Here is a 17,197-nt window from a genome sequence, read left to right as displayed (position 1 = left end):
TCCGTTATATTTAGAATCGTCCAAACGTATTCAAATAATTTATTATGAAGAATTTGAAATTCATAATTTCGAATCCAATCAATAATAACTGACTGATTTTGATCATTTTAAAAAAATTAAAAATTAAAATTGATGAGGTCAGAAGATGGAGTATCAAATTGATATAGTACCACAAATATGTTGGGCCTAGCCCAATAATGTAAAAAGTCCAATCTAGGAACAAAAGTGGTTAATTTTACAATTAATTGAAACTCTAGGGACTCATTTGTAAAATAGTGGGTCCACTCGACCGTTGATGAGAATGCAGTTACTCGCGTCGCCCGCCAAAAACCGTTTCTGTTCTCATCCATACTTCTTCTTTGTCCCAAATCAAAAACCTACCGACTTCCATAACTCATTCACTCAATTCGTCATGAAAACCCTAATTGTGCTTGCTATTACGTTCCTTTCCCTCTCCCTGAACGTTGCCGCAATCCAAATCCTCTCCAAGTCGAAAGTCAAAAAATGCGAAAAGGTCTCAGAATCGGATGGGCTCAACTGCACTTCGAAGATTGTTCTTGAGTTGGCTGTCCCCAGTGAATCAGTACGTGTGTCTGTGTGTTTTTCTTCTGTTTCTTTTGGTTTTCGTTGCTTTACATGGGATGTTGGGTTGGATCTACTTTTCTCCGGTGTGTTGTAGAGTGGGAGGGAGGCGTCGATGGTGGCGGAGGTAGTAGAAGCGGAGGAGAATTCTACCAGCCACATGCGTACTCTACGAGTCCCTCCGGTGATAACTATTAATAAATCTGCGGCTTATGCATTGTACGAATTGACATACATACGAGTATGTAGCATTATCCTTTAGTTCACCCATCAATTGGTTCGTTTATGCATTTCTTTGTCTGTTTTTCTTGTTTATTTTTTGGAGGCAAGTGGGTGGGCGCCCCTGTGATAACTTCAGTTTAGGCTGGATATGTTGATTTTTCCTCTAAATACATTTTTCTGCCTGCATTTAAATATTGAAAGATGTTTGGCATGCTAATATTTTGTTTGCTATGCTGTCTTATTGTATTATTTATGAAGTGGTACATGTTCCAGGTAACTAATAAGGTAAACTTTTTGGTTTAAACTGTATATATTTTTGTTAAAACCAAATGTTTGAAATACCTGAGGTCGAGGAAAATGTAATTCAATCAAATGTCGGTCTGATTATATGCTTAAACATCTGAAACATACAGACACCAACAAACAAACAAAAGGTCCCTTAAATCTCATTTCAGGATGCTCCAAATTTGAGGGTTCGTGTTGGATGGTTTCTGCGAGAAATACTTGATTGAAACTGATGGAAGTGCATGACAAACCGTTGCTTACACTCTTATTTGTTTGAAAACTTCTTTGGCATATGGTTTCCTTTAACAGAGAATTGATTACATAAATTTCTCTTGCAGGATGTCGCTTATAAACCCCAGGAATTTTATGTTAAAACACGAAAATGTGAGCCTGAAGCTGGAGCAGATGTTGTTGAAATTTGTGAGAGGCAAGTACACTTTCTGATGTGCCTTTTTATCATTTCGTTCACAGTAAATGTCCTTAACACCTCTTGAAGTTAGGTCTAATTATATGAATATTTCTACTATTTGAAAAATGATATTTAAATTCCCTGATATTACAGACATGCTAGAAATACCTCTTTATACCATAGTTGTTAACAACCATTAATGACAACAAAGTACTTCTGAAATTTCAATTTGCCTACTCAGTATTTATTTGTGTTAGAATGTTCAAATAATGAATCCTAACTTTAGGGATAGTTTTTGTAATTTCTCATAAATAGGTTCTAAGATTATTTTGATTTTAATTTCTCATTATCATTAACTTTTAAATAGTTCTAAGTATCTTTCAATTGTAACTAGTATTTACATAAGTCGCAATCTATAACTTCAATATTCTACCAATACTGAATTATGTTGTTTCCAAGTTATCTTGTGTGTTCGATGACACTTGTCTTTGACCAACATTGAGTTTTTCCCATCACATTTCCGTTTCATATCTATAACCTGACCAGAATCTTTGATGAAATCAAAATTTGATTAGTTATACATAAAGTAGCTGCCAGGTTATCGACGTTTTAAGTTGAACATAAATGATTTTATGAAACAATGATCAAATTACTTGTAGATATTCTGACTGCTATAATAATAATTAGAGCAATATATAAATTATTAAGGCACATCTAAATATATTAATCAAGGGAACTCAACAAAGCTTGGTCTAGCATGTTGCACAAAACCAAATGTGCCCTGTTCTCTCTGACCTTTTTCCTCTCTCCTTAGAAGTGCTGTTTCAGCAATTCTTTTCTGGTCTTCACAGGAATTGTACGACACTCAGCCTTTTCATTTTCCTGATTCACTGAGACTTCAAACTATTCTTCCTGATAGACTTACTCAGTCACTAAGTATATCAGGAAAAATAGTTTGAACATCTGCTCTTTAACTAATTTGTTAAGCTTTCCACTTTTGTGTGTTTTACCTCTTCTCCATAACTATATTATATGTTCTGCGTTCTTATTGCTCCTGAAAATTCAGGTACAACTGTTTCACTTTTCTGGTTGTCTACTTCTGACTTAATTTGTTTTGCAGGTTGCGAGATGAGAATGGTCACATCATTGAGCATACTCAGGTAACAGTTGAAACATTCAGCCTCAATTCATACCAATAATCAACTTATCTCTCATTTTCAATCGTAACGTTCAGCAAATGTGCATATTGTTTCTTTTGGTACAGTCAACAAATAAATTAGTTGTATGATTTGTGTTAAGTTTCCTGAAATTGAGAATTGAAAAAGAGAAATTTCATCATCAAATTGTTGACAATAGAAGAATCATTTAAATTTGGAAGCAAATCGATGCTACAGACAACATCCGTCGTTATCAAGTAGTATCTTCAAGTAATTCTTTATCTTCAGAGTAAAAAGCCACACTTTTCTCCTTGTAGTTTCTCATTTCCTTCAAAATATCGAGCATTCTCATCTACTTTATGTGAACCGGTAGACCCTGAACAAACAATTTATACCAACAAGAATCTTACTGGATGAAGTTAGTCTATCTCTGCCAGTTTATATTGTAAGAGTAACCACATGGTTTGCTACTCTGAATTTATTGAACCATTATATCCCCAAGATTACTGTCTTGAGAAGTAAGCTGCATTACAAAAATATTATATTTCCAGCTTACTGAGCTGAAGTTCTGGCACAAGATACCTTTTGATTAACAAAGTAAAGCATATTTATATAATATAAAATAAAACCTCAAAGTAGAAGTCTTGGCTCCAGGACCCTTAACTTCCTCAAGGACACTGCTGGGAAGAATTTTAATGTCTGAAATATTAAGTATATGAAAGGTTCATGCTGATTATTTCTCCACATTGAAACATGTATCAATGGTTTGCTTTCCAAACTGCAGTACTGAGTACTCTTTTGCTGATCGAAAAATTTAGTTACATAAACTTCGGGTTATTTCAACATGATAACTGGATACTCACTTAAGGTTTGGATCCATTTAATACCTTTCATGAGATACTTGTTTTCTATTCTCTGCATAGCCTACTTGCTGTCCTTGCGGAGACCAGCGCAGGGTCCCATCATCTTGTGGAAACTTTTGTAAGTTTACTGAACCATTATGAACTCATCTGTATGCAATGCACCATAATGGTTGTGAAATACAGTATGACTTACAATTTTGGTTCTTTAGTTGACAAGTTGATGAAAGGGAAGGCAAATACAGCACACTGTCTTCGTTTTACAGATGATTGGTAAGGTATCCTTTCCTTTCTGTAATCCGCTTTTGCCAAGTTTATGTCTGATTCGAAGTTCAATAACCAAGACATGCTGTGTCAAACTATGTTAACTTGGGTTTTTACTCGTCTGCCGTGCATAAATGCTCTTATTATATGTGTTTTAGTACTAAGAATAAACTAACATCTTTGCTAGTTGTTGAGCTATAAGTCACGGAGGGTTTGCTTTAAAAATCCGTTTGTATTGTCTTAGCTTGTCAAGAGAAAGCACTTTCATGACCAGATTTTAGAGTTCGAACCATGTCATTAATCATTATGATTTATCCATTTTCCATTTGATTCTTGATAATGTCATTACTGGTTAATGCCATTTGTTTTATCTGTTTTTTTCTTTCCTTTAACTTATCTAATATAATGTTGCTAGGTTTCATGTCTTCGGTATTGGAAAGCGGTCCATTGGATTTAGTATCAGAATTGAGATTAAGACAAGATCAAAAACATCGGTAAGCCACTTTGTAAATACAACTATCAAGGTCTATGCCGTACACAATTGTCTGTCTCCTTGGTACACTTTGCTGTTATTCTTTTTGTTTGCTGTTTTATATGTCGAATACTATTTGAACATTTCTTTTGTAGTTATGATGCAGAATGCATATGTATGAAGCATTCATTTCCTTTTACATGGGTATCTTTGTAATTAAAACTGTGGAAAAAGGATTTGATTTGTATGGAAAGCTACTCATGCAACTACAGAACATCTCCAGTATCTTTTTTGTGCTTGACCTATGAGGCTACCTTATACTCTTGAAGTATTGTCTTAAACAAACTTCTTCATAGTGAAGAGCTAAGATTGTGCATTTTACTCCATGCAAATAAACTTGAAGAAGACAGAAAGGCTTTTTAACCATTGACATTTTATCTTGCCTTCTCCTAGGCCTCTTTGACCTAAAGCAAAGGTAGTGATTGGAGATACAAATTAGATAAGAATCCTAAGAATACTTGCGTACTATTTTGTATCATCTCCATGGAACTGTGACAGACGTACGTCAAGCACTTGGTGACTTCCCCGGTTTCAACTTCCTTTAGAATTCTTTATTTACTGAATATCATGATAATACTAGTGAAATAAGATAAATATGCTTCCCCTCTATATTTAGTAATCCTAGTGAAATATTAAAATGTTATACATAAGATGGTGCTTTATTTATTTGGTTATTGTGGAATTATCATATTGGAAGTTTTTATCTCACTCTAATCTGGGAATTTTTGGCAGGAAGTGATAGTGGGGCCTGAAAATAGGACTGCAATATCAAGGGATAAATTTTTGAGGGTAAACCTGGTTGGGGATTATGTGGGATACTCTGATATTCCGTCGTTCGATGATTTCTACCTTGTTATTCCTAGACAGGTATCATTTTTAGTGCAGGTAGTTATATACCTTCTCTGAACTTTAAGGTGCCAAGTCTACATTTTCACCAAAATTCCCTTATGATTTCTCATCAGCTGGTTCTAAGAGCTATTGAGAAATGGGTTATAGTTTAACTTGTTTATGAAGTTTCATGTAGGAGTACTTAGTTTCTCTTCTTATTGTAGGTCAGTCCAGGTCAACCACAATATCTTGGAAGCAACTTTTCAATGTGGATGCTCCTTGAAAGAGTCAGGTTTACGCTGGATGGTCTTGAATGCAACAAAGTCGGTGTTGGTTATGAGGCTTTTAACATGCAGCCAGACTTTTGTGCTGCACCATTTTGGAGTTGCTTGCATAATCAACTGTGGAACTTTTGGGATGTTAGTGAATCGACTAAACCTTTAGTTCTAAACAGTTCTTAACTTCTTAATGTGTGGATTTGTGTTTGGATATCTTATTGTAAATTTCTGCTTTTTGATGCTATATCTCCTAGCCTTCTTTTATTTGGTTAAGCTTATCATTTTTGTAAGTATTAATTATGATATTAGGAAACAACTTTGCAGCTGCTCAAATTCTGTTGAAGTTGACTTAGTTACCAAATCCCAAACCAATAAAATTTTCAGATCTTGAGACGCTTCTAAAATTTGTTCTTCTCTTGCTTATATACATTTTAATTACTAATCATTAAGTGCTTTTTGGCTTTTGATAAGGCTTGCAAGTGTTGTAATCCAGCTCACAGGATATGTTTTCTATTTTCAGGCGGACCAGAATCGAATTAGTCGGAATCAGGTTCCTCTTTATTGTGTGCAAGGGAGGTTTGAAAGGATAAATCAACATCCAGTTATGTTTAAGGGATTTAAGTAACTTTGGAGTATCGAGAATGTTATTGAAGCCTAATCATTTCAGTGCATCTGCAGAATGCTGGAAGTCATGCATTTTCAATAGGGATCACAGAAGTTCTTAACACAAACCTTTTGGTGGAATTGAGAGCTGATGATATAGAATATGTGTATCAAAGGTTAACCTCAACTTTCCAAATGAAGCTTTGGTTTTGTGTTTTCTTGTTGCTTTCTCATTAAAGGCATCATAACGCTGTTGTCCTCTGCCTCTCTGTCTTTCTCTCACTTTCTCTCTCTCACATACACAAAAAAAGTATGGTTTTTATGCTAATGAGTGAATCAGTCAGATGATGAACTCACTTACATTCACAGGTTGCTGCAGCCACTGTTTGCAACTCCACCATTCTCCATCACTTTCAATCATTCTCTGTTGCATTTCGTGAAAAATAACGGAGGTTTTAAGGCTGGAAAAGGAAAAAAGTAATCACATTACTTGGTTTCATAGTCATCCACCAAGTTTGGATCTTTGTTATTTTTCTCTTTCTGATAGAAAAGGGAAAACTTTTTAGTCTATAAGAGGAGGAGGAACATTTTATGTCATTTCATCTTTCACACAAAAATTCAGGTCTTTTCTTATAAATCTGAAATAATTTGTTTGACCTTGTACATTATGTTCAGTAATAAGTTCTAAAGTCTGACTCGTATTCTTGCAGGAGTCCAGGGAAAATTTTAGGTATCACAGTGCCAACTTTTGAAGCTCTGACACAATTCGGGACTGCTACAGTTACTACAAAAAACATTGGTGAAGTCGAAGCATCCTACAGCCTTACTGTAAGCTTTGTGTTTTAAAAATATGAAGATCTGTAGTAGATATCCAGAGTATGCTTACTGACTCAGTCAAATATATAAATTCTTTATGGTAATTGTAGCGATATGTTATGTTAAACTAATAATTTCTGTATTCAAATTCAATGAGATACCTTGGTTCGAAAATAGTTTCTAAGTTTGATTAATTTGTGAAAGAAGGGATTTCATCTCCCTATGCTTAGATCATACTTATAACTCTCTTGCAGTTTGATTGCTCATCTGGTGTCAGCCAAATGGAGGTAACGTTTAAAACTTCCAACTGTATGGTTAAACTGTTTACCGTTGTAGAGCATGGCAACACCACTGGAATACATATCATTACTGTGATATTGCAGGAACAATTTTACATAATGAAGCCACAAGAAGTAATTACTCGGTCATTCAAACTCTACCCAACGACTGATCAAGCTGCAAGATATGCATGTGCAGGTATGTATTGATTCTGATAAATTGTTTAGTCCCTTTGCTTTCTTGATCCCTATTTCCAGTATTATATGGAACTGAAATTGTATATTGAATAAAATCCTCTGACTAACCTGTTTGCAGCCATATTGAAAGACTCTGATTTCAGTGAAGTTGATAGAGCAGAGTGTCAATTTACAACTACAGCTACTGTTCTTGAAAATGGATCACAGGTTTGTCCAGGGTATAGTATCAAATCTCCTGATTAGTCACTTGGAATCAAGTGAAATTTGAAAAAAAAAATGATTAAGTAAATGAACTAAGCATCTCTACTCTTAGATGAGTTCTGGAAGAAAATTAATTTCACAACAAGATGGTCTTAGAGAGATGCAGAATACTTAACTAGGACTGTACTTGGATACCAGATATTGCAGTACAAGTGGCTAATGTCGATAACAGACCCGGTGAAATAAGCTATTCTTTTAAAGCAGTAGTTCGGAACCAAATGTTGAGGAGCTGCTTCTATGAAAGTATTGTAATTGTCAGGCTGTTGGTTGTCTTAAGGAGAGTTGTATTTTTTTCGTAGTCACTCAACACTAGTAAAAGTGAATATTTTTCGCATAGGAAGATTATGGAATGCCAACTTATTTGGAATTTCATATATATAATTTCTTGGATGAATGACTGCTGCTGACTGCTTGCTTTTATTCTGTAAAAAGTTTATACATGTCAAAGAGTGACTTTTGTGTTCCATATGATAAAAAGTTCTATTCACACCAATTGAAACACATCAATCTGGTGCCTATTCAGATTCCTTTCCAACCTCCAAAGACCATAAATGGTTTCTTTGAATCCATTGAAGAGATGTGGAACAAGCTTTGGGCTGGCTTGGCGGATTTCATAACTGGAAAAAGTTGCAGGTACTTTTTTTTTCCTCTGTGAAGAGATATGCAATCATTGAAATTCTGGAACTCACCTTATCTAGGAATTTTCTGGCTCTTCAGAAAAAAGAGTTACACACACACATATATGTATGTATGCATGCATGTACATTTATTTTCTCGCTGAATGGTTTGGTGGGACCTTATGATATCAGGGCATGATAATGTTGCATAACTTTTATCACTCATCTCCAATATAGATACATGCTCTTTTTCTATTTGTCATATTTCTCATAACTGGGAGAGCATTAAGTTTTTGGGTTTCAGGAAGGTAGTTTCTTTAAGTAGTAAAATATACTTTTGCCACCAACTCTCTGACATGAATACAAAAGGATTCCTGCAGAAGAGATTCATGTATCAGCAAATTTGACACTGTTATTTCAGGTTTTGATATCTGACAGTGTTCCTGTGATTCTTGTGTCAAGCAGAAGGAGATGCTCTCGATTTTTTGATTTCAGCTGCCATATACAATATATCTGCATGAGTTGGATTTTGATGTTTGGTCTATTTTTAGCAATCTTTCCAACAGGTGCCATGCTTAGTTACTTGGAATTTTCTGACACATGAATTTGTATCTTGATTTTAGAGGGTAGTAGTATAATTGATGTCTCTTCTTTCTGTGCTAAGCTATTCTGCTACTTTGGCTTTTACATCAAAAAGGACTTTTTGATCCTATATACGACTGGTGGGAGGATCACATATGGACTACCAAAGAGAAACGGGGAGACATATGGAAGCATGCCAGAGATGCTGACCTTTCACTCATCCGCATGAAGAAAAGTCATAGGCATGAAAAGAGACATCACAAGCATGATGCACAAAGGAAGCGAAATAGTGTCAGTGGGCACAGGCACAACAGCAGAACAGCGGAAAGTGATTATCATTATTATCTTCATCATGTTCATAGGGAGAAGCATAAGCAGGGAAGAGCCAAGGACTTGGCAGTCTCAGGGAAAGCTCACTTGTGTAGAGGAGAGGACGACAGAGCTAGACATCATAGAAGAAGAAAAGGATAAAAGGCTATAACAGGCACAGGGGGCCAGCAGTGAGGACAAGATGAATATTTAAAGAAACAAGAATCCCATCTTGGATTATAACGTGAGTGCAAAATGGAGAGAATAGCATATTGGAGAACTATATTCAATGTTATAGTGTGAAGCACCTATCTCTTCGTTAATCCTACTCCATTTTTGTTTGCAAAATCACACCTCCCTCGCTTCTCAGACCAGTTCCGATGATTGAACTTGGACATAAAAAGACTAATACTGGAAACACTTTTGTGCTAGTAACAGCTATACTTACTCTGAGAAGATGTATGTTTTGTTTCCTCCGACATTCTTCTCCTTTTCTTTTTCTCTGTTTCCCTAGACCTCTTTTTTGTGTGTGTATATGTGTAAGAACCAAAATTTTGTCACATACTGATCAAAATATCACCAAATCAGTTAATATGGTGGAAGGAGGTTGTTGCTATGTCCTTGCTGATTGCTTCATTGATTCTTCAAATTCTCTGGCAGCTTGAGGACATTGATGCTCGCAGTGGAGAGGCTGAACTAGAGTGCTGATTTCATCACGCCTTTAGCAACCCAAATGAGTTGCGGACAGTATTCTTGTCTGACTTTCTTGCTTGTACTTCTCTTTTTCAGAGATATGAATGTGATAACCATTAGGAAATTGTAAACCAGGAGTCCGAAGAATGTCTCCTCCTTTGATTGCTTCCCACCTGACAGATGCAAAGAAGCCTTCTCTAAATTCATGTACAAATTGAGATATTTTACTCAACGGTTTTGTTCTTACTTGTACTTGGTTACCAAGCAATGAAGAAAGACAGCCATTTGGACCTTACTGAAATCTGTTCCAACACAGAACCTCATACCACCTCCAAAGGCCATGAAGTTTCTTGATGCGGCATTTGTGTCTACTCCCTGTAGATCATCAATATTCCCATGAATAAGAGCAGTTTTCTAGAAAGCACAAATATATTTTGTGATTATTTGGAAGTACTTGCCTCCCATCTCCAAGGATTGAATTCAAGGGGATTTGTATGTCTGGCGGGATTCAAGTGCACAGCTGGAGGACATACCATCACCGCCCAACCAGCTGGAATGGTATATCCTGCACCAACAAGGATTTGTACCAATTTATGATGAAATGAGCCAATATGGAGTTCATTTAGGAGAAATTAATTCAATATTTGACTCTAACCTTTAAATTTGGTATCCCTCAATGCTTTTCTGAAAATTCCAGGAACTATATTTGCCAATCTGACTGTTTCATGGATAAACTGCAAGCGTATTCTGTTAGAAGATGGGACGTATTGTAAATAATGAATAAACTTTTAACAAAAAAGATGATGTTAATAGGTTCACCTGAAATGTGAATTTCATTGATTTGTACTCCTCCCATGTCAGTCTAGAATCAGGATTCTCTCTTCTTCTAATAATTGCCTCGTGTTCTTCCTGTAACATATTTAGGGCATGTTAAAGAAAAGAACCTGTATTGATGCAGCTGTTTCGATTATGTTAATTTATCTTCACTCACGGTTAGTTCTTTTATTGCCAGGGGATGGTCTACTAGAAACTTGATTGCGAGAATGAGTGCCAAGGAGGTAGTTTCAAAGCTGGCAAAGAGTAACACGAACATCAAATCCAGAGCAATTGCCTCCTTGAGTAATGTATCCTCTCGCTGAAGTTCTTCCAACACATAATCAAAGAAATCAGTTCCTATTTTTCGTGGCCTTTCCCGCCTCTGCTGTAGCATGGTTTTCAGCATCTTCATTGCCTTCTTTCTTCCCTGATCAAAGTAATGAAGTAGCTAACTATATTTTCCATCTAAACCAGGATGCCTAATGTGCTGTGACATAATTAAGGTTACGATATACTTGTCCGGACACACCTGTAAGCATTTGCTGTAGGCTGTTCCTGGAATGTTCAATGGGAAAGAGATTAAGCCCTGTATGAAAGCTACAAAACTTTCCCTCAGATTATCGGAGGATTTTTCTGAATCATAACTAATTAACTTTTTTGCAGTGAAGTCAAATATCATCTGCAAAAGAGATTGACTCAATCCATTAGTTGAGTTTATAGAGAAAAGGCATGGGAGAAGTTAATGAGGATAAGGTGTTTCCTTTTTACCTGTGCAGTTGCTTCCTTCATTTCAACAGAAGTGTGGCTTGACCACCTTCTTATGTTCTGCTTTGATACTTGTTCAACCTCTGGAAGCATCTTTTTTAGGCTCTCTGGACCAAACAAATTCAGCACCATGTTCTTAAGGTACTTGTACATGAACCCATGCACAGAACCTACATTTTGCCTCCCAAATATTTCTGTGAAGCTATCTGGATACCAGCTTTGGAATAACTGTCCCTCTTGTTGAAAGATGAAGTAATTAAGATCTGCATCAGTGGATACTATGACTTGTCGTCCCACTAAACTTGTCTTGAAAATAGGACCATATCTAGAAAGCAAATGGCCAAAAGGTGTCAGATGATTGTGATGACGATGATCATTTTGATGTATTGGCTGCATTGTCATTCTTATTTGAGCCTCTTAGGATGAATGTTAGTTAACATTACCTTTGGATCCTCTTCTTCACAAAAGGTAGAATATCAAAAGAGTTGCTCGGAGCAAAGAACTGAAGAGTCTCCCCAAGGAATGGGCAGCCCATTGAACCTGGCGGGAGGACTCCACTGCACCTGAGATTCCACCAAGTATAAAGCCAGTGAGTGATGATGATAACCAGAACACCTCCGATGCAGAAAACCACCGAAAACATTGGTATTGATAGCTCAAAGGACAATGTACAGGATTATTTCTGAAGAGAATGTTACAGTGATGTGAATTTCCAGGAGAAGGAAATTTATAGGCCTGTACTCGCCAGAAAAAGGAGTTCGTAGAGTATAGGAGGGCGAGACAAGGTCTAAATGAAATTGCTAGTGTGTATCTGATATCCATGGCTGAGTAAAGCTTAAATAGATAGGTGAAGAATTTGCAACTGGTTAGAATAACAATTTTTAAGTTGCTGCACTTTGTTTTCTGAAGTTGGTTGGTTTAAATACATAGTGCGGCAAATGACTGATACAATAGCAACAATAATTTTGTCTACAGAACCTCCTAATCCATTGTCAACGCAGGTATAAAGTTCATTTAGAAAGCTTTGCATGACAACGAAGCTTGCTGGATACTTCCTCTCAGACACATGTAATACACTCAGGTATCTCTTTCCATCTTTGATGAGTCTTAAAACCTAGAACAGAACCTCATTTGGAACATATCATTGTTATTTTCTTTTCTTATATGAATAGAGTTGGAAAATCAATGAAACATAAATTACTAGAATCTGAAGGATATCTCAAATATTCCCTAAATCTGTGCTAAATACTTTGTTATTTAAGTGCTGATGCCACTATACTAGTTCCTCTCTGTCTGAGTCTCTCTATTCATTGTTTTCATGAGGTGCAAATCTCATCCTAGATCTTCTTTGCTGTAAATTATCTCGTATCTGATTTTGAATCTATTCAGATCAGCATTTGATATTAAAATGCTGTTTTCAAGATTTCCATACAACCACTATATCTCACTTGTATCTTGTAAAAGTTTTTCTAACGTGCCTTTGCAGGTAAGGCAAGCTAGTTGAAGTTTATCACCATTCAACACATACCACCCCTCCAACCCTTTAAGGCACAGGCTTAAACTCATTCAACAACTAATTACATGTAGGTTACTGTGTATAATGATGTATGACCATCCTTTAATTTTTCGCCGTTCATGCTTCCATTTTTCCACAGTTAACTATTCATTTTCACTATATTATTGTTTGATCAAGATTATCATGCTATTTGGAGACCCTGATTTACAATTGCACGCTGATCAAGAAACTTTATCTGCTACTTCCACTGTATTAAGCCCTTGATTCATCGGTGCAGATTAGACCTTAGTCAAAGGGAACATTAGAATTTGAACTGGAAAGGGGTTGCAAGATTTCCCAGTAAAATTTCTTGTCTGATTTTGTTTTCTTGGCTTTTTCCAGTCTAGTCTTTGTTCATCATAGAAGGATGTTAACATTAGTGCTTAATTAGACTCCTCACGTTGCACCACATTCTGCACTTTACCACCTAAGAGTTGTCTTTATTTCTAACGATATCAGATACGTGCATGGCCTCAGTTTGAAAAAGATCTCATTAAGAGGGAATGCAGAATAATGACAGCTCAATCAGTTCATACCTTTGAGGCTTCTTGAAATAAAATATCCCTCTGCAGAAAAAGAGTATAAAAAATGGTGTTTTAAGTCAAATCACTCAAACTCTTCATAATGCACAGATACAATGTACTGGACCACCTGTATAGCATGACCTAGGGTTAAGGCCTTGGAAATTTCACATGTTGAGAAATTTCTAATGATTATTTGGTTGTTTCCTTTAATTCTTTTGATGAAAAAGTTTTATATTTGAGTGTTTCTTAAACTGATACACGTAAAATGATACATTAATAAAAAATATAACGTGTAGCGTACGATATTTATTATCAGTGGACATGACCATTTAAATGTTTCTTATTGAATATAAGTTGGTGAATCTTTTGCTTTTTCCAATGGGATTCAAGAATTTCATGATCTGCGTTGATTTTCTCTTGGTTTAGGAGTTGAACCACTCAATTGTTACTTACTTTTGCAAAGTGTAAGCTCACGAGAGATTCATAGTAAAGTACATAGTAAATAAGTGTCTCTACTATAATATAGTAAATATTAGTTACATATCCAGTACTAGTAATTAATGTACATTGATTAGTGATTATTGAAATTCATGATATGATTGTATACTAGTAATTAATGTACATTGATTAGTGATTATTGAAATTCATGATATGATTGTACTAATTCACTAATAATAATAAATAAATAAATAAAATTGCAATTTGTTTGTATTTCTCCAATACACATTTTTCTTTCGATTAATACACTGTCCGTTCATCTTATTATGAATCGCACAAAGGTTTAGTTTGAAATTGGCGACTGCTCTGTTCCTTAAAAAAGATTCGTTGTCCCATTATTAGACTGCTGGTACTTCGGATTTGGTTAGGTATAGTTGACAATATTCAACTTAATAAATTAACTTTCATCGGCATGAAACAATTCAACTTAGCAATTTTAGGAGTGTGAAACTGAAACAGTTGGCGAAGCCCACAGTAAAAGGCTGGTCCAATTAATCATGCAGTGTTCCATACTCTAATGATCTGAAGGACGAAAGATTGGCATTTTTATAAAACTACAAGTACATTATTTGGTCAAACAGAATAAAACAGACACATACACTACTTCATTTTGATGCACTACTTAAAGGAATTTGTTGTTTTGTAGAAGACTAGGTTTCTTTATGCCTTCAGATACATGTAATTGTTACTAATGAAATCTTTTAGTTTGCTGGTTAAATTTGACGTGCTATTAACATAATAATAAAGCTGTTAATAATTCGAAATCCACTTAGATAGTGCAGTACCTTGTTAAGATCATCCATAAATATATAGAGCCATAAGATAGCCGAGGAACATGAACTACACTGCTAAAAAGTCAAAGTGGACCAAAGATTTTGAGAAATGAAGGATTCTCCAGCTTTACGAACATGTCAACACCACCAGAGTCAACTGTGAGTAAAACATTTATGATATAGTTATTGAAGTTTACTAAAATGATAATTCTATTGCTTCAAATAATAGAACCTTGTGCTCTACTATTTGACCATGTTCCTTTTCCTCACCAAAATCTATGATCCAAACATAATTTTAAGGTTCAAGTAAGATGCATTTGAATCTAGAAACTGATATCAAATTTGCTAACAAAAATGCTATCATTCAGTTCCTAACAGAGTAGTAGTTTCATCAATTGTAGAAAGATCACAAACATTTGAAAGCACGTAAAAAGTAGCACAAATTCATAAAACTAGATAGCTGAGGGCAGTTGCATAGAGAGAGAGAGAGAACAGTTCACAAGTCTTACTGCAGGTTCCATCGCCGACAGTTGTTCTCTAACTGGAGAATTACAAAATTCACCCATTGTCTCATGGCAAAGTTTGTGTTCTATTCGGTACACTTCTACTGGTCCGTTGAAATTCATTTTGACCACATTTAGTTTCCCACTGGTCTATTCGGTACTGATTGCGCTAGAATGTATTTGAAGGACAATTCGAAATATGTTGCAAGGGATCCTCTGTAATCTGTATAAACTTCTATTTGAAACTTTGCTCCCACCAGTTTATCGCACAGCAGACTATCTCCAGCAGTTTATCGCACAGAAGTCAAGCATCAAGGCCAGCTCAAGCGAAGTAAATACCAAATAACTAGTCCAAATACCCTTTATCTAAAAGCAGCAGGCATCTCAAACTTTTGCAGTATTGCATAGTTTTCTGATCTTTCTGTCATAGTTAAGCATAGCACTCACACTCTCAACCACAAGAACGATCTGCAAGAATAAAGAAATAGATGAACAGATGAATATCTTTAAGAACGGACAAGAGGAGAGGAGACATTAATCTACAATCTCCAATGTTCACTTTAAATGATCCTATGCATTGCATATTTGCAACATATTCCTTCTTTGCAAACTCCCAATTAAACTGGAAGCAAACAATAACTATTCTTGTTTTCACAATATCAATTGCAATTCCAACACAAGTGGAATATTAGGAAGTCAATTCGTACCCAACTTGTCAGGAAACAAGGCCACCCTAATGCAACACCAACACTAAAATAACAAGCTATGGCGCCACCTTTTTCTTTTTCCTCTTGCAACAACCATGGCTAATTGGAAAATTATGTCTGTTGTCACATTAATCCTATAGTTTAGCATAGAAAAGTTGTACTATTTCTAACTCTCAACCAGACAATATTCATATGATTGCTAGTTTAGTTACTACATAACTGTCCACATACTGGATTTATGCATATCATAAATGTAGATCAGAAACATGGGATATAGTCACGTTTCTTCTGTAACAGTTGATCAAGATTGGTCAAGATGTAGATTTTCAAGAATCAAATAACTTAAATTCAGAAAAACAAACAAGAGAAAGAAAAACCTGAAAACAAGCATATGCTATGGCTGTTGCAAAGTAGAAGTTTGCATTGCCAGTCCCCTGCAAAAGTTTAACAAGTAAGAGATACGTAATCTAATATCCGACATGGTATTGAATTCCCACGAAAGCTTGTGCATATCCATCTAAGCAAATAGGCACGTACCCTCCAAATCCACAGATTGTGCATCACAGGGCTTAAAAGTGAAACCCCAACATATCCACAAAAGAGGAAGAATGAAAATTGCATTTCTGCATGCAATAGACTATGTCACTATGAGTTCTCAGGCCTTGGTCAGCAAACTAATAAAACAAAGGCACACGAGCATGGAGAGAGTTACTGTCGGAGAGACAACATACCTGCTAACTCATTAACAAATAACACCAGTAAACTCAAGTATAAAGCTGAATCCCCAACCTGATAAATGAAAAGGACTAAATCAGGTCCCCAATATAATTAGCCAACCATAGAAAGCCTAATTAAGTCCAACTTCAAACTCTCACTCAAATAACTTAACTCCTTTTTTATGATTTTTCCTTCTATTTCCTTATTCAACTGGCTACAAACTGATCTGAAATTAGGAGGTGTTCCACCTTACCATAATTTACAAGCAGCACCCATTAAACTAAACTACAATAACCAGTGGGAGGTTGCCGCCAGTTGAGACTGCAATTTTCTTATGCTTAGACCTTAGATATGCTCTAGAACTGTTTGGATACAACTAACCATAACTAGATCAAATATGTCAAACATGTAAAGTGAAGATTGGCATTATTTTTCAATGGCTGGAGTCTCATTTACTTAACTCCTCTCCTTTCCAACTGAATATCTGCTTCATACTCACATTATATAATTTTGAGAGCTAGAGTTTAGTTCTTGTCAGGTAAGCATTACAGATCGTAAACTGTCC

General features: G+C 35.7%; 3 protein-coding genes across 3 annotated transcripts in view; 1 reads left to right on the top strand and 2 right to left on the bottom strand.

Annotated features, from left to right (window-relative positions):
* Positions 377-9,755, top strand: LOC105157501 (protein HAPLESS 2). The gene is made up of 18 exons (XM_011073907.2): positions 377-583; positions 680-823; positions 1,428-1,516; positions 2,619-2,658; positions 3,579-3,636; positions 3,728-3,788; positions 4,195-4,273; positions 5,044-5,178; positions 5,364-5,558; positions 5,938-6,018; positions 6,096-6,196; positions 6,731-6,848; positions 7,091-7,123; positions 7,220-7,313; positions 7,431-7,519; positions 8,097-8,206; positions 8,656-8,756; positions 8,855-9,755. Exons 1-18 carry the CDS (start codon positions 413-415, stop codon positions 9,241-9,243), a joined length of 2,088 nt encoding a protein of 695 aa, XP_011072209.1. The 5' UTR covers positions 377-412; the 3' UTR covers positions 9,244-9,755.
* LOC105157494 (cytochrome P450 87A3) lies at positions 9,769-12,011 on the bottom strand. The gene is made up of 9 exons (XM_011073901.2): positions 11,799-12,011; positions 11,359-11,680; positions 11,120-11,269; positions 10,766-11,017; positions 10,594-10,683; positions 10,430-10,508; positions 10,233-10,339; positions 10,022-10,149; positions 9,769-9,947 (listed from the first exon to the last, which is right to left on the bottom strand). Exons 1-9 carry the CDS (start codon positions 11,996-11,998, stop codon positions 9,803-9,805), a joined length of 1,473 nt encoding a protein of 490 aa, XP_011072203.1. The 5' UTR covers positions 11,999-12,011; the 3' UTR covers positions 9,769-9,802.
* The window catches only part of LOC105157484 (phosphatidylinositol glycan anchor biosynthesis class U protein), a 7,794-nt gene continuing 5,740 nt past the window's right edge, over positions 15,144-17,197 (bottom strand). The window contains exons 11-14 of the mRNA XM_011073892.2: positions 16,647-16,704; positions 16,453-16,538; positions 16,293-16,349; positions 15,144-15,676 (exon numbers count right to left, since the gene is read on the bottom strand). Coding sequence (XP_011072194.1) covers positions 15,593-15,676; positions 16,293-16,349; positions 16,453-16,538; positions 16,647-16,704 — 285 coding nt within the window. The 3' untranslated portion in view covers positions 15,144-15,592. The remainder of the gene's footprint in view (positions 15,677-16,292; positions 16,350-16,452; positions 16,539-16,646; positions 16,705-17,197) is intronic.

Source organism: Sesamum indicum, linkage group LG1 (assembly GCF_000512975.1).
Source record: "Sesamum indicum cultivar Zhongzhi No. 13 linkage group LG1, S_indicum_v1.0, whole genome shotgun sequence".
Taxonomy (NCBI): Eukaryota; Viridiplantae; Streptophyta; class Magnoliopsida; order Lamiales; family Pedaliaceae; genus Sesamum; species Sesamum indicum.
The sequence above is the reverse complement of the archived record's forward strand: the minus strand, read 5'-3'. Positions and strand labels throughout refer to the sequence as shown.

Coding starts and splice junctions, on each gene's coding strand:
- LOC105157501 (XM_011073907.2), top strand. CDS start 413: ATGAAAACCCTAATTGTGCTTGCTATTACGTTCCTTTCCCTCTCCCTG. Junction 6,197..6,730: donor ATAGAATATGTGTATCAAAG/GTTAACCTCAAC, acceptor GTATTCTTGCAG/GAGTCCAGGGAAAATTTTAG. Junction 7,314..7,430: donor TGCAAGATATGCATGTGCAG/GTATGTATTGAT, acceptor ACCTGTTTGCAG/CCATATTGAAAGACTCTGAT.
- LOC105157494 (XM_011073901.2), bottom strand. CDS start 11,998: ATGTTTTCGGTGGTTTTCTGCATCGGAGGTGTTCTGGTTATCATCATC. Junction 10,340..10,429: donor GAGGGATACCAAATTTAAAG/GTTAGAGTCAAA, acceptor TTGTTGGTGCAG/GATATACCATTCCAGCTGGT. Junction 10,150..10,232: donor TCAATCCTTGGAGATGGGAG/GCAAGTACTTCC, acceptor GATGATCTACAG/GGAGTAGACACAAATGCCGC.